The 17,872-nt window shown below is 37.4% G+C and overlaps 1 protein-coding gene across 1 annotated transcript in view; it reads right to left on the bottom strand.

The window, feature by feature from the left end:
- The window catches only part of DOK6 (docking protein 6), a 236,440-nt gene that overhangs the window by 136,690 nt on the left and 81,878 nt on the right, over positions 1-17,872 (bottom strand). The window contains exon 2 of the mRNA XM_048940757.1: positions 8,675-8,782. Within this exon, the coding sequence (XP_048796714.1) occupies positions 8,675-8,782 (108 nt within the window). The remainder of the gene's footprint in view (positions 1-8,674; positions 8,783-17,872) is intronic.

Here is a 17,872-nt window from a genome sequence, read left to right as displayed (position 1 = left end):
TGATTCACAACTGAAATAAAAAAAGGTTTCCCAATTATCCTCCCAAATTTCACCTACAATAAACAAGAGACATGAACATTAAACTTCCTGCTAGTTCTAGGTGTGCAAAGAGTAGCATTGAGCTTATATCTCAAAAACAAAATGGGGCATTTAGTTAAAGTACTTTAATTACCCAAGTAGATTAATAAGACAATATCTCACAATGAACATACAAGTGAATTAGATCATTATATGAATGTTAATAGCCTTTTGAGGCTATTAAAATATACTGGGCAGTTAGAACCTGTTTCCATTTCTCTAAGTTTTCACTTTTAACACTCTCAGTGTATCTAATTGTGTCCAGACCTTTTCTATTTTCAGCCCAAAGGTGCTGTTCAGTTAAAAGAAACGTTACTGCTATTTGAGTAAAGAGAAAAGCAGAAAAATACTTTTCCAAAATTTCCTTTAAATCTTCCTCTCACTTCAATTAAATTACAGGCTGACCTGAAACAATTCCCACTTTTCTTGTTAGATAAGCTCAATTAAAAATAACTGTTTATCAATATGGAATATATTTCAAAGCAAATCACGAGCAAAGACACATTTGCAAAATGTAACATCACTGAATGCAGTAAGTGATAACTACACAGTTCTTACTGCAAATCTCCTAGCTATAACCCTACCTACAAGATGTCTCACTGCAGTCTATCTCCTTACAAACTGAGACAGAACTGTAGAGAATACAAGCATTCAATACACATAAATTATTTTGACTGTATCCATGATTTATATAATGCCAGTAAGCTGAGCCTTTGGTTTATCTCTTCTTTGTGCTGTAAAAGTCCTTAACTTCAGTTGTAGCTCTATGGGGAAGCCTTGGGTCACAATCAGACGGGAAAGATGGGCTTGCTTCCATTGCACCACTCACAGGGGACAACAAGCTGTGGCTGAGACACACCTTACAAAGTAGTTTTTAGGCTGGGAATCAACTAGATGAAAAACTATTTACAAATTTAAATTAACCTAAATTCATCATGTGTGTGTACATGCATGTGTATAAACATACACAAAGAGGTTCAGAATTATCAAAGGAAAAAATGCCAGAAAGAGAAAAATAAAACACAGAAAAACTGAGGCAAATGAAAAATTTGTAAGTTCAGTAGTAAGAGAAAGAAAAACAAAATATTCTGAATGGGAAAGTAGCTATTCTTTTAGAAATTGATTAAATGAGATAGTTCCAAATTTTTCAAATGTTTTCAATTTATTTGCTTATAAAATTAACTGAAAGTTCTTAGCCGATCATTTGAAAATTATTTTACCTCAACTGTCATTAGGGATAAATTAATTTTGAATACCTATTGCGACATCCACATATTTTCAACTCTAATGCATTTTTAATAATCATCTACATCAGCTGATGATTTGAATTTCAGATTTCCTTCTGTGAAGAAGTAAAAATTGGATGCTTTTGTGTCAATTTTCCTTACCTTGTTCTTTATTTATGTTACAAAACCTCCCTTACCACAAAATTCAAACCTTAAATGAAACTTATAATACTCACTATGTTAAATCTCTCTTTACTAAAATAAATTACAGTGAAAAACCTGTCCTCCCTGGTACACTATAACTTCACTACAACTTGATGTTTGTATCTTTCTGCTTCCTTTTTCAGCTACTACACAAATATTATGCCTCTTGTTTCCTCATCAAAACTGTAAATATTCCTCACACAACACACAAGCAGATAATTCACAATAGTTTTAAGAGAAACTTGTTATTAAGAAAAAAAAAAGAAAATCCTCACTTAGCATTGTTTGCCAGTGCTAGCAAACAGTTTGCTAGATAATTATATCTTTGACATTCTTAATTAACTTTAGATAGTTCTACACTTTCCACTTGAATAATGAAAAAGATACACAGAATATTGAGAAAATAAATGCAGACTCAAGTGCTGAAGGTTAGGAAAAGAACACAAATATTACATTGACTATCAGTTCCACAGGCCTAGTCTACCATTTTTTGATGTTTTTACAGCAGTGAGCCACAGTAGGTCTCACCTACGACATTCCTAAGCTGTGTGTTAACACAAACCAAATACCCATACATTTACTGGTACCACATATAATTAAGACAACATGGTACATACTGTCTTAATTGTATGATTCCATTTGATCTTTCTTAACTATTTTTTACCTTAGAATAAATCACAGAATGACAGAGGGGGACAGAGCCCTCTGGATGTCATTTGGTTCAACTTCTGCTCAAGCAGAGACATACAGATCAGGGCCCAGGTCCATGATCAGGAGGCTTCTGAGGATCTCCAAGGACCCCACAGCCTCTGGGCAACCTTTGCCGGTGCTCCACCACCTGCAGAGTACGGAAGTGTTGCCTGGTGATCAGAGGGAACTTCCTATGTTCCAGGCTGCCTCCAGTGCCTCTTGTCCTGGCACTGGGAACCACTGAAAAGAGCTCAGCTCCATTTTTTTTTCATATCTGCATTCAAAGGCTTTATATATATCTTCTGATACTCATGATTTCATACAATTTCCCTGACTTAATGTTACAGAGATAACTGTAACATTACAGTTTCCCTATCTTCCCTCAGGGTTTTTCCATAATGGTCATCACACAAGTATGTTTCACACAGATGGTTTCACAAATATTAATTTCCTTTCACACTTTCCGCACTTCTGAGAGGTGAAGATTACATTGACAGGAAAGGAACAGAGAAACTGTAAGGTAAAAAACAAATGAAAGTCAAAAATACGTCCTTTCAACATTCAGTTTGAATTTGAGATACTAGGACTCCATGCTTACATTCAAAAGGTTTTCTTAGTGTGATTCTTCACAGCAGCACCCAGCTATTTTAAAACCTAGCTCAATCACTTCTTTCTGATCTCTGTGCAAGATGCAGCAGAGTATCCTTCAGAGATCTCACTTCCAATCTTTCTTCTCAGAAGCACCTTTCTACCAGAGTCATCTGTGTACCTGGTACATAACATAAGTTCTTACTTCAGTATTTGCCATTCCTGGGATATGCTTGAGAAGTGTAGCCAGTTTGCATGGTGAAGCAAATAAGGCAGTGTTATGAAAGGAAGTTTTGGAAACATGGAAGTAGGCCTCCACTACTGGACAACTAGTGATAGGACAAGAGGAAATGTCCTCAAGTTGTGCCAAGGGAGGTGCAGGTTGAAGATTAGGAAAAATTTATTCTCCAAAGGAGTGCTGGTCAGGCGCTGCAATGTGCTGCCCAAGGAGATGGTTGAGTCACCACCCATGGAAGCGTTCAAGAAATGTGCACATGTGGTACTAACAGAGCTGATTTAGTGGGAAAATATTGGTGGTAGGAAGATACTTAGACTAGACAATCTTGGAGATCTTTTCCAACTGTGCTGATTTTATGATTAGAGATAAATTTGTTCTGGTGCAAAAATCTGAACAAAATACCTGGCTTTCTCTTCACAAGCATCCACCATGCTGCACTCTGTCCCAGAAACAGCTGAGCTGCAGAGAAAAACTATGCAGACGACACCAAGTTGGGAGGGAGTGTTGCACTGCTGGTGGGTAGAAAGGCATTACAGAGGGACCTGAATAGACTGCATTGATGGGCCAAGGTAAGTTTGTATAGGGCCAAGTGGTCAGGTCTTGTATTTTGGTCACAGCAACTCCAGGCAAACCTACAGGCTTAGGGAGGAATGGCTGGAAAGCTGCCTGATGGAAAGGGACCTTGGTGTACTGATGGACAGTTGGCTGAATATGAGCCAGCAGTGTGCCCAGGTGGCCAAGAAGGCCAATGGCATCTTCATTTGTATAAGGAATGGTGTATTGAGCAGGACTAAGGAAGTAATCCTGCATCTGTACTCAGCATTGGTGAGGCCTCACCTCGAGTACTGTGTTTAGTTTTGGGCACCTCAGTACAGAAAGGACATTGAGGCGCAGGAGATATGGTGCTCAGGGACATGATTTAGCAGAGGGTTGTTAGAGTTAGGGTAATTTGGTTAGATTGTGGTGGGACTTAATGATCTTTAAGGTCTTTTCCAACCTGAGCAATTCTATGACTCTATGCATGTATCCTTTGCCTTCTTGTTTCCCTTCCTGTCATGCTCCTATTTTCACTTTTGTATCAGTCCCAATGTTTGTGTAAAATCTCAACTTTTCCTTCACCAGCCAGCTTTCCCTCTACTGGAAACATCCCTTGATTTTTCCTCCAGATATCTAGTTAATAGGATGCTTCCATAAGAGCACTAGTGCATTTATTCTTCTTTTTTTTTTTTTTTTAATTTTTTAAACCCACTCCTCAGTATTTGTTTTATTTCTTCCCTTAGACTTTAATGTAACAGCTTTCCTTTCCATGCTATCTAGATACAAGAGAATATACATAAAGAGAATAGCTTCGTGATCTCATCTCAAATATCCGACTCCATATTGGTATACAGAAATGACAAGTATCTGTTAGAGCCAATGTCAGGTTTTAGGCCTGAAAGAACTAGAGGGAACCTATTTCATTATTCAAAAGAAAGCTATCTGAATTTTCATCATATACAAAGCTTTACAGATGACATCAGACATTTTAGCTGTTGATGTCGGAAGCATTTGTAATTAAAATGCACAAAATACTGGTTTGCCAAACTTTGCCAAAACATGGCTAGATTTTTATATAAAAAAAAACAGTATAGAATCATAGAATACTTAGAATAGTAAGGGACCTTTAAATGTCATCTATTCTAACTCTCCTGCAATGAACAGGGACATGCACAGCTAGATCAAGTTGCCTAGGGCCTGACCAGCCGAGCCTTGAAAATCCCCGGGGACAGAGCATCCACCACATATCTGGGCAACTTGTTCCAGTCTCATCACCTTCACTGTAAAAGACTTTTAGACTTTCTTATATCTAACCTAAATCTACCCTCTCTAAGTCTGTAACCATTTTCCCTTGCTCTATACAACAAATCATGATAAAGAGTCTGTCCCCTTCTTTCCTATATCTCACCTCTAAGATACTGCAAAGTCATTATCAAGTTATCTCAAAGCCTTCTCTTCTCCAGGCTGAGCAACCCCAGCTCTCTCAGCCTGCCCTTGTAGAAGAGATGTTTCATCTCTTGGATCACGTTTCTGGCCCTCCTCTGGAAGTGCTCCAAAAGGTCTATGGTTCTCCTGTACTGAGGACTCCACATCTGGACACAGTACTCCAGGTGAGACCTCACCAGAGCAGAGGGGCAGGATCACCTCCCTCCACCTGCCGGCCATGCTTCTTTTAATGCAGCCCAGGATACGGTTGGCTTTCTGGGCTGCAAGGCCACATTGCTGGCTCATGTCCAGCTTCCCACACACCAGTACCCTCAAGTACTTTTCAGCAGGGCTGTGCTCAATCCTTTCATCCCCCAGCTTGCACTGGTAGCAGAGGTTACTGAAATACAATAAGGAGGAGAGAACAGGACCAGTCTGACACAATACAAGCAGCAGAGAGATACATCAATAACTCATAGCCATTTGGATGACATATACTTCACACTTTACATCTGGTCCAATCCTGAAAATGAGGCCTTAGCTTAGGTTACACAGGACTCTGCAAAACTAGTTCTTTAGTTTTTCCAGTGAGTAAATACTGACTTTTCTGGTCAGCCTTCTCTGATGTTAAGCTGTTCCTGTGACCCATTTTTTCCCCTCCTTATATTCAGACAATTTCCCTTGGAGCAAGCTCTATTCATTGCCTCTTGCCCTGAACTTCTTTGTAGAGCCTCTTCTGCTGTTTTACTTACTAGGTTCCAAGCACACAACTTCACATCTACGTTTGCTGAGGTCATGGAGCCTACATTCCAGAAGATACCAAACACCCAACATAGACATGAACATAGACATGAACATCATGATCCAACTGATGGTTCCTGAGCAGTAATATGAACTAGACGGACTCTAGAGGTCCCTTTCAACCTGCATTGTTCCGAGGGGGCAATGACATTTTGGAAATAATATATTATAAAATTCATGGATTTTTTCACCCTGCTGGAGTGTGCCCCTTGCATGCCCTTTCCCTGTGCAGTAATGTTTTTAAAGTAAAAAGTTCAGTTTTCTAGCTTGTTTTAATGCTTAATACAACTGAAATACAGGCATCTATTTAAACAGATAGATAGTTTTCAAAAGTAGAATGCACGTTTTGCACAGAACTGTACACACATACTTCTCTGAATTTTGCTGGAATAAATACATTGATCTTAATAGAAGAGCCACCATTAACGTGTATGGGACTGTTTAGGAGATTATAATTTCCAGCAGTTACTTGTTCTGTGGTATGTAGTGTTTGCTACTGATTCCACTGCTGTTGACACCACTTCTTATCTACTCTTATGAACTGACACTTGTACTTCCTACCCTAAGCTGTCATGATTTAGAATGATGAGTAGAGATGTACACAGGAACAGGCTCACAGGGAGCTCTTGTCATTTAAGCACTTCAAGTCCATGACTGTAAGAATTGAAGTCCTGTCAGTATGCTCAGCTTACAGGTTTCTTAACCACATTGTTAGGAAAATAAGATATTATTATCTTAATACAACCTTTGTTGAAAAATATTTTTTATTAATTTTCATGTTGCTCTTTGATGTGCATAGACTCTATTAACAGCTTTATTACCAGCACAGCTCCATTTTTCTCAGCATTTTGCTTTTTGATGCAGAGAATGCTTGTTTTAAACAATTATATTGTTCAGACTCTTCCATATTTTAAGAGAGATCTGATTTTATTGTTCTGTGTACAAAACTGAGTAATTTTACCAACAGTTATACATTTACTTTCCTATTACTTTAATCAGCCACGTAATAGCTGCCCCTGAAAGCTATACAATTTGTGACCTTCCCAGACCAGTCAGATAATTTTGCCAGCAGACAAGATATTAATTGAAAAAATATATCAACAATATATACATTTCAGGAAAATGTAACTATCTCCAGTTTGGAAAAATTAATATGATGAGGCTTTAAAAAAACCAAAGTGCACAAAGTACACTTTGACATCTCTTTCAATCACAAAGATTACTCAAACAAATGAAATCTAAAACAAACAAACAAACAAATAAAAATCAACCAAACAAACAAAAAAACCACCCCACCCAACTCTGAATTCTAGATCATTTGCAAGTAAAAACGTCCAAAATATTATTCAAGCACCAACAGTCACACAAGCGCACACACACTTTCACTGGATTGGTAAAGCTGCAGTGTCCTTTTTGGCCTTTTCTGGTACTGTGGGAATGGATCCTAAGAACACAGCCACCCCTGGGATGGGTATAGAGCTATTGCCACTCTGTGCCCTCTTTGGAGTAATGAGAGTAAACACAGCTGTTCTGTACAACTTATACAACAAATGCTCAAGGGAAAACAGTACAGATAAGCTATAGCTTCTCTGAGCAAGAGTGTAATGATTTAAATTTACAGTAATGACAAGTTATAATTTGATGCCAGAAACTGGAACAAACGGATGAGGTCATGTTTCAACAAATTCACTGCTACTGTCAGGAGGCACTTGTCTATAAGGACTGATGCCATTACTTATATTTGTAAGAAGAAAGCCACCAGGAAAAACAACAACAGCAATGCATAACAACATTAGAGAATTTATAGAATAACAAATAAACCTACATATTGACTGGATGCCAGAAAATAAAAGACAAAACAACACCAACCAAAAAAAAAAAAAATAATAATCCGATCATTCAATTTTCTCATGAGACCAGCTTATCTCCATCTTAGTAAATATTCATTTATGATGACTAAAAAAGAAGAGCTCTATTTTTAATTTATCCTAGCTTTGTACTACTTTGGCCAGTTTTTTTTTTTGCTGTTGTTGTTGTTTTTGTTTTCCTTTTTTCTTCTTCTTTTTTTTTTTTTTAAGCTCAGATCTCCTTTTGTAATTTACAATGCCCACTAGCCAGGTCTGTAATATAAGTGTAGTATGCAACAATTTTAATGAAGTCCTTCAAATATAAACTTGATTTGATTTACCTTTCAAGCTCAAATACCTATGGAAAGATGGAGATGCATAAGACCCCAATGATTTACTTACTGAATAAGTGTTTGTGCTCCTTGATACTGATTTGAATGTTGATAAATAAAAGGTGTTAGTTTTCCTTATGTTTCCATTCAAGAGATAAAATTTCCTTCTGCCAAAATTTGCATAGGAAAGTCAGAAAAGCTGCACAGTTAAATCTAGTGAGACCATGTGCTATTCAAAGACCTTTTGCAAGGTAATCTAGAGTGACCTGAATATTAAAACTTGTTAGAAAATCCCAGTAAGTTTTGGACCACCCCTGTATAACCAGTAATAGTACATGCTCTATCACTGTTGCCATTCAGCATTCAGCATTTTCAGAACTTGTTCAATACTCTATATATAAAGGTTAAAATTTCATTAAGTAGAGATATTTACACATCTCCAAAATACTAATGTTTGAAGAATAAAAAATAAGTTGTCACTTCACAAATACTGGGGCTTCTGTGCTCATTAAAGAAAAAAAAAAAAAAAGTGTAATACTTGCATCACAGAGATTTACAGAAGGTTTACTATGTTTCTAGTGTCAGAACTCAGCTTTCAACCTGATTCCCAACATACTGATTGCAAAATAGGCATATCACAAAAGCACCCCTCCCATGGAAGAGTAGTAAAAAAGCAGTGCTTTGGATCACTAGAAAGGCATGACTTACCTTGTGGAAGTTCCTGAAATATGCTGCTTTCTCGTCTGGAAACTTTTCTAGCCTCCTGGGTCCTTTACTGGAAGCCTTCTTGAAAACTAGCCAACATCGCCTGAAAATCTGGAAACAAAGTCAATGAATTGTATTAGTTTTTTGTTGTTGTTGCTGTTTGTTTGTTTGTTTGTTTGTTTGTTTTAGGTAGAAATCAGCACAAATTTATTCAGATACATAATTTACTAAACAAGATTTTTTAAAACCATCACATTTTATTTTAATAACCTAGAGAACTCAGAAACAAATGATGTTCTCAGCATTGGTAATTCCAGTCCACCAATTTAAAAATATCTATTGTGAATTCTTTATAGACTTTTTTTAGTTTAGACTCTTTCGTGCATGCCAAATTTGACAATTTCTGGAGATGCAAGTAAATCCATGAACTCTGAACATAAAAATAATTATAAAGCTGTCATGAGGGAAAGTCCTTTCAGGCGTGACTGTACATGTTTATGGTTTATACATTCATTTCATTGCATTCTATTTCTACAAGAGCATCAGTGTCATTGAGGCAGATTTATTGCAACTTTTATTGTAACATAGTAATCAGTTGTTACTATAATCTTGTACATAGAGAAAACAAACAGTAGAAACAAGTATCAATGTATCCACTGCTGGGCAAAAGAAAATCTAGCTGACTTAGTTCAATGACAAACTCTCTAAGGAAAGGCTATGTGGATTATTAGAGTTTGGAAACACATAGAGAAAAAAGAAAATCATCCAGAAAACACAAATTGAAAGTATTGCTCTCATATCAATGGACATTATGCAAGATTTTGCTTACAGTGCATTTTCTTGGATACATTATTAGATTACTTCACAGAATCACAGAAGTTGGAAGGAACCTCAAGAGATCAGCTCGTCCAACTTCCTGCTAAAGCAGATACCCTACAGCAGGTTGCAAGGTAGACTTCCAGGTGGGTCTTGAATATCTCCATAGGAAGAGACCCCACAGCCTCTCTGGGCAGCCTGTTCCAGTGCTCCAACATCCTTTCTGTATATAACTTCTTTCACATGTCAGTACTGAACTTCCTGTGTTCAAGTTCAAGGCCATGACTCTTTATCCTAATGTTGTGCACCACCAAGGTGCCACCTCCAAGACCACTCAGTCTTCTTTTCCCCAGGCTGAACAGACTCTGGTTACTCAGCCTTTCCTCACACGGGAGATGCTCTAGACTTCATTATCTTCATAGCCCACCCCTGGACGCCTAGGAGATCCCCATCTTTTTTGAACTGGGGAACCCAGAACTAGGACACAGAAGACTGTGTTGTATTACAAATGTGGCTTCACCAGAGCAGAGTAGAGGGAGAGGCTCACCTCCCTCGACCTGCTGGTCACGCTCTTTTTAACTCAACCCAGGATACCATTGGCTTTTTTTGACCACAGGGACATACTGTTGACTCATGGTCACCCTTTGTCCACAAGAACACCCAGGTGCTTTTCTACAAAGACCTTCTTCAGCAAGTCATTCCCTAACTTGTACTGATGGGCACAGTTATTTTACACAGTTTATTTTCAAAAGGTCTTGTATATTACCACAGCTAGAAGTTTAAAATCAGTCAAATAAGAAAACATTCACAGTTCAAAGGGAAGCCAGTTAAGACTGTCCTTCTAAACTACATTACGCAAGTAAGCGATTAGATATTGGTCTGTTTTATACCTATGACAGTAGTTTACATCATTTCCTTTTTCAGTGAGTGTATGGCTCTATGAACAATGTTATATGGCATTTCATGTTATTAGTTCACTGATATTTTTAAAATAACACACACACACACAAACTAGCTAATAGTTCTTCCACCCTGTTGTGGTTTAACTCAGCAGATGCTCAGCAGCACACAGCCACTCTCTCATTTCCTCCCAGATAGGATGAAGGAGAGAAACAGAAACAAAACAAAGCTCATTTACTGAGATAAAGACTATTTATTGATACAGAAAAGAAAATTAAAAACATGATTATAAATATATATGTACGTAACCAAAATGCAATTACTTGCTACACATTGACCAATGTTCAGCTAACAAATGCAACTGCCTGCTAACCAAAACACCCCCAACTCAACATCTCACTCCCCGTCAACCAATGCCCAGCAAACCCTGAGCAGCAGCTTCCTCCTAGCCAGCCTCTCACAGCTTTATGGCCTTTTGTAAGATGTCACCTGGAATACAATAATCCCCAGGCCTAGTTCAGGCCATATGTTCTTGCCTCACCCTGCCCTGTGCCATCATAGTGGTGGCTCTTCCCTGCTGAGTGGTCTGGCCTGATTCTGAGTATGCTCTCATTACTCAGCAACAACCAAACATTGGTACACTATTGACACTGTCTTAGCTGAAATCAGGACGCATCCATACATGGAGAAGAGCCTTATTTCTTCTGAAGTTTTACAGAATGTAATGGTACAAAGCAAGAAGTGCAGTACTATTCAAACGTATCTCCCACTGAGGAGAGAAGAAAGAAGATATCAGTGGAATACAGGCAGGGAGAGCTAAACTGAGAAGATTTCCCTAATAGTATAACACTCCCTAAACTGAATATAAACAGCAAATATCATGTCATTAAAATAATTAAGCCTAATTAACCACTGTCTAATAATACTGACATTATGCTGTTGTCATTATCTCAGATAATTATAATCAGTCCAAACAAGTGTTTTCTTTTCAAAATCTACCCACTGGACTACAACATCAGTACATTTAAATACAAGGAAGACTTCTGGAAAACAAAATAGCATATAATGAAATCCTCTGCAAGCACACCTCTCTCAAAGAACAGAAGTTTCTGGGTATTTTTGTTTTGTTTTGTTTGTTTTTTTTTCTGCTAAGATTGTGATTTGGCAACTGTACAGCTGTACTTCCTACTCCAGATATTACTATGCCTAACCTGGGGGAAAGGAAAGACAATATCACATTTCCTGGAGAGAAAAAAAAAAAGAAAAAAAAAAAAGAAGAAAAAAAAAAAAAAAAGCACTACATTGTGGGACATCATAAACCATCTTTATTAGATAGTGTTTTCTTCAAATGACATCTTGGCAGTCCTGCAACATATTTTACCACAGGTATAGCACTGCTTCCACAGTTACCTCTTGATTAACCTATATCAGCTTTTCACAATGTTATGGTGCAAGAATCTCCTCATCTGCAGGAGATGAAGAAGATTCAATTCTTTTTGACCTCAATAGAAGCAAAAGTGCCAACTGTCCTAAGGGGGAACATTTATTCATTTAATAGAAATCTTTCTTTTAATAATACTCCTGGCTCTTCTGGGATCCACTTCCTTTTTAGGCTATGTGTATTTTTGGTTAATCTCCCATTCTCTGAGGAAAGTATTTCTTAAGAAGTTCATCATGGTAAAAATCACTGCCTTCATTTCAAATTTTCTATTGATTTCCATTATCTGCCCTTAATGGTTTACAGTCCTCACAGACTTTTTTTAGAATAGCAGATCAACCCGCAGACTTCATCATCAGTGACAGCAGGTTTTAGCACAGCCACAGAATCCATATCTTACAGATGACCTAATTCTGGACAGTTGGAGATAAGGTAACAGAAGTTTCATGTCAATTGACTTGGGTGGTTTCTTTCCGTTGTTTATTTTATATTTATATCACAGTTATATTTTACTTTAATGTAAGTATCAGTTCTATCTGGTACTTTGGAAGTATGCCTAGTAAGTGGAAAATTAGAAAAGCTAAATGAAAGACTCAGATTGCTCCCTGGGAGGATGGCAATATATTCCAGATAAAAGGTCATCCAATGCAGACTTCAAAGCAACTCATTCAATGAGAAATGAGCAGGGATCCTGAATGGCAACTTCAGACTTTTGTTCATTGGATATCAGCCAACATGGAACAGGATTTGGAGCTTTGCTAGATGAAATGACATAATTCAAGAAGGAGGCTTTGACCCCCTGCTTTTTAGAGGGGTCTTCACAGTATTTACTGAAGAGGGCCAAATGTCAGTTGTAATTAAGGACAGTTCTCATTAGACCTATTCCCAGAGTCCAGCACTGTGATGAAGAATGCAAAGGCACTGGCACAGACATGAGCTGTAACATGTCGAAGAATAAGAGGGTGGAACTCAAGTTTTACCATTAGACTGCTGCTGCATCCATTTATTGACAGCTGCTTCTTTTCAAACAACTAGGGAGGGGAGAGCTGTAAAGAAAGCAACATCTCACTGAGCACTGTAGATACACTATCATACATTCTTACATTTAAATATTGCTTATATATATATACACATACATATTTTTACATACAATCACTTCTAAATCTGGTAAAAACTTCCAAAGTGCCACTGGATTTCACAGCTCTTTGTCTAGTAGTAGACAGCTTGTACCTCACTGTTTAAAAATGCATTAGCATATGAATTTACCTATAAAAATGAATACATAGGCGCATATGTGAGCATGCAGCAAACAAACATTTGCCTTTTATACTGCAACTCATTGTTATACAGAAACCTACTCAATTATTCAGGAACTGTGAGATACTCTTTTATCCCTGGCCTAGTTTATGATGCCATTGGCTGTAATCAAAACTTCTGAAAGACTTCTGAAGTCCTCAGATAATCGTGTAGCCATTGTGAAATAACCCAGCATCAGCCCTATAACAGCTTGCACTTTTGTCTCCATCAGATTTAGCATTTCCTGTGAGATTTAAAAGTCTGTTTCTCAGACACACTCAGTTGAAGAAATGACAATTATTTGATCGCTTAATCAGTTTTACAGCATTCCAGGATGAGCACTCACTGTTCAATATAAGATATTTAATGATTTTGAATGAAAAACAAGGAATACAAAGACTAATTATATACACTATTTCTTATTTTTCTAGAGAAGTTCAGAAAGGTAGCACCAAACACATGCTATTTGGGGCTTTTCTTTTTATTAAATTACTCATTAAATGGATCTAAACTTGTTCAGTACAAATCTGAAGTCGACACAGATGAAATTACCAGCTGAGTCCAAGACACAGCAGTCTATTCAAACAACACCCCTCTCTCAGTCTTGCAAGATTCCAGCTGTGCAAAGCACAGAAAGTATATAGACTGTTCTCAACCCCACTATCTGTGCACTTCCACATCAGTAATCAATAGCAGTAGCTCAGCACATCTGTGGTCAGGTGAGAGCTGGTTCAGCTGCCCTGGCCAAGGCACATGGAAGCACTTTTCATGGTGCTGCAGAGACTTGCAGGGGAGAACAGCTTCTGTGTATTCTTGTTCTGAAGCAAAAGAAGAGTATACTAAATGTGGAACAAAACAACCTCATCACCTCAAAGTGGTTTCTGAAATTTTTTGAGTTAGAAATTCAACTTCCAGTGCAACTCCATTTCCACTAATTTTTAGAGATTCCCTTTTTATAATTTACTTAAAGCACGATAATAATGAATTTATGAAGAAAATCTCAACTTCATCCTCTCTTCTTACTTTGACCTATGAAAAGTTCGAAGTTACTTCACTAATTTTCTCCATTAAAAATAGGCATCATTCTAATGGGGCATGTGAGAGAAATACAGTATCTCATGAGACTATAAAAACTGACTCATAAATTTAAAAATATTGCATTCATAGTAAGAAAACAATTGCCATAGTACAGTCATATTTAACCACTGTTTTGACAGACACCACTTTTTTTTCTTATTTTGCTGTTTATACTTTGGCAAAGGGAGAAGAAATTAAAGGTGACACCTTACTGCTTCAGTGGAATTCATGTCATGCATTTAAATCAAATTTAAGAGAAATTCAATAACTTATTATATGTGAAAGGGCCCAACAGGAAAATGAGAACACAAAACTATTCACGCCTCAGCTGAAGAACAAGTTACTAGATTTGAGCAATAAAATCAACAGAAAAGCAAAAACAAAACAAAAAGTCTTCACTGGAGTCTGTCTACCAGAGTTAACATGATTTTGCATTAAAAAGACAAAGCAATACTATTGTAACAACACATACTTGCACTTCGGTTTCTGGGCCCCTGTGAAGGTGACCTAGACTCAGCGTTGCTCCTGACTTAACAGCGCTGATTTCATTGCCTAAGTTTCTGAAACACAATCACCACTGCACTGAGAAAGTGCACTTTGGGTGGCAAACTTGGATGGGATGACGAAGATAGTGAGAAGGAATACACAGGACAGCACCGAGCTCCCAAATGGACGTAAGAGTCTAGGGCAGCTCCCTCCCCATAACAACACCACTGGGAACTTTCCCATGTCCCTGTGGATGAGCAGGGATTCCCCAGGGTCCCTGTCCACCTGTCCACCACCCGCTGCCCAGGCAGGAGGCAAGGCAAAAATAACTCACAGCTCTGATCAAAAGTACGGTGTTATTTGCTTTTTGTTAGCAGCATGGGGTCGTGGGGCTGCCCACTTCTTACCATAACAAACAGCAAGCCTTGGGAAGAGTTCCCTTTTGTCACCATTTCTAAGTTTCCACCCTATCTTGCCCATTCTTAACATTACATCTTAACAAAGCATCTCTCACAAAACTAATGGAAGAAAAACTCTTCAAACTGTAAAGAGTGAATTAAAAACCCCACAATTATGTCTTGAAAGGATCACTAGTAATACTTCAAATAAATAATGCTGCCTGAATACATGTTACCAAAGACTATCAAAGGAAAGATTTCATCATGTCTGATATCATTGCAGTTGAGCTTCATTTTATCATGCTAGCTAGGAAGCAAGGTTAATCTTTATCTTCCGAGACCTTGTTTTATGACTTTCTACAAGGTTATAAAACGTAGTCCATTTTAGTGTCACAGATTGCATCATAAGCATTTTGATTGTATATTTTTATTATTCTTATTTTCCAGATTGCAAACATGCTGGCACTTAAAGTTAGAAATAGAAGAAATTACAAACATCTGCCAGAATTTTATTTTATTTTTTTCCCCTCAGATTAGATCAATCCTTGCGGGCTTGATTGCAGCCACTGAGAATTATGATGGTTAGAGAGAGATGATTATGGACAATTCACCCAGTTACAGTATATATATGTCACATTTCTGCTACAATAGCATACCATTACAGATTCATATACATGTTTATAATATTTAATAATTGATGGTGTTATAGTCACAGGATATATATTTAATCTACAAGAAGATTTATTTTATTGTTAGAGTTCTGTGAATTCAAAGCACACCACAGTTATTTTCCTAATATTCATACAGTAACTAAAGTACTGAGTATATAAAGAGTTTAGCTGTGGGAGCTGAAGTTTTCTTTTGTTTTTTGTTTTTTTTTTCCCCTTGTGTTTAAAAGAAGAAGGTGGATATGTATCTGGAAAGAATTGCATTTTGTATTCTTCTGAAAGGTGATGCACAATTTTTTCAACCCTTAGGCACCTACAACTTAAACACTCAGCATTGTTATTTTGCTTCAAAGTGCTTTCTGGGTAGTTCAAGGTCAGGACAGCTTACACAAAGTTGCTCAAACCTGCTCAGATTTCACAAAGGGTGGTCAGGCACTGGAATGGACTGCCCAGGGAGGTGGTGCAGTCACCGACCCTGGGGGTGTTCAAGGAAAGGCTGGATGTTGTGTTGAGGGACATGGTTTAGTGGGAGCTATTGGGAATAGGTGAACGGTTGGACTGGATGATCTTTTAGGTCTTTTCCAACCTTGGTGATTCTATGATTCTATGATAGCAGGCTGCATATCAGCAGAATTTATCACTATTTATTTGAATCAATGTTATGATTATTTCAATAAAATCAGTTCCAGTAGTCATTTTTCATCTTTCTGCATTTCTGACTCAGTTTTGGCAATACTAACTTCAGTGACTTTTTGGGGAAAACTAATACAGCTCCCTCTTTATCTGGCCTCATAGGGTAGATGAAAACAAAACAAAACAAAAAGTGATTACAATAGTTTTAGCAGGCATCCAGCAGGAACATTCTAGAACTTGAAATATTTGAAGAAATTTTTATGCCCAAGAATTCTCAGGAATCTCTTTTACCTTAAACTGAACATGTAGCAATTACCTGTGAACAATTACATAGCCAGGATTTCACAGAATCATAGAATTGCTCATGTTAGAAAAGACCTTAAACATCATTGAGTCCAACCACAACCTAACCATACTAACCAAACTCTAACAACCCTCCGCTAAATCATGTCCCTGAGCACCACATCCAAATGGTTTTTAAACACATTGGTGACTCAACCACCACCCCGGGGAGCCTATTCCAGTCCTTAACTTACACCCATATCACCTTCCACAGGTTATTTTCTAAGAAACACTTAGCATGTTACAGTTTGATTGTATTCTAATATATAATTTGAGTGATTTCCCAAATTGAACTGAACATGAAAATAGGCTTATTTTACTCACCTGAAGTTGGGGTTTGTCTGCTGGAAGTATCAGTTTTTCTACGACTTTATTTCAATTAGTTATCAGCAAAGATAATCCATTTGAATATGACATTAAATTCTCTCATCAGTTTTTAATCATAAAGCTATATACCAACAAAGTGAAAATACTAGTGCAATAAAGATTCTTAATTTTTGACCCTCCATTTAAGAGGTTATTAAAGCTGAAACTTACACATATTTAGTAGACACTCATAATTTTGTTCTCAAAAAAAATTTTCCATATCTTCAAGGGAAATCAATGTCAAGAAACAGACAAGCCAGAGTCGTCGTAATATGAAAATTCAAATACAGTCTCAGCTAACACACTTAAATTGAAAAGTAGTATTCATATACTCAGTTCCTAACCTACATACTTTTAAAAGGCAGGGACTTGTGAAAATAAGTTGTTATGAAACCAATGCTTCATGTTTTCTATAATGTTCAGCACGCATTGCCAAATCCCAATGGGTGCCATTTTTTTCACATGGCTGGACTGAATGACACATCTTTACTTCGTATGCACTTTCGTGACAGGCACTGTTTTTCAGAAATTCTCTGCTGCCATGTATTGCATGGCAACAAAATATAATGCAGAATTGGTGGGAATGTTCAGCCTCTACTGCCATATCACCAAAGCCTTTCTCCAACATTGTGGGCCAACATAATAAAACAGGAGGCGTTACTTTTGGAGTATTCCAAAAGATGCTTCATATGGAGTATAACAAAGCTGAGCACAGTACCAAATCTAAAGCATTTTCCACAAAGAAAAAATGTGAGCTGGATCTGCATGCCACTATAAATTT

This window comes from Lagopus muta, chromosome 3, assembly GCF_023343835.1.
Source record: "Lagopus muta isolate bLagMut1 chromosome 3, bLagMut1 primary, whole genome shotgun sequence".
Classification (NCBI taxonomy): domain Eukaryota; kingdom Metazoa; phylum Chordata; class Aves; order Galliformes; family Phasianidae; genus Lagopus; species Lagopus muta.
Note: the sequence above shows the minus strand (reverse complement) of the source record. Positions and strands in the feature narration are given on the sequence as shown.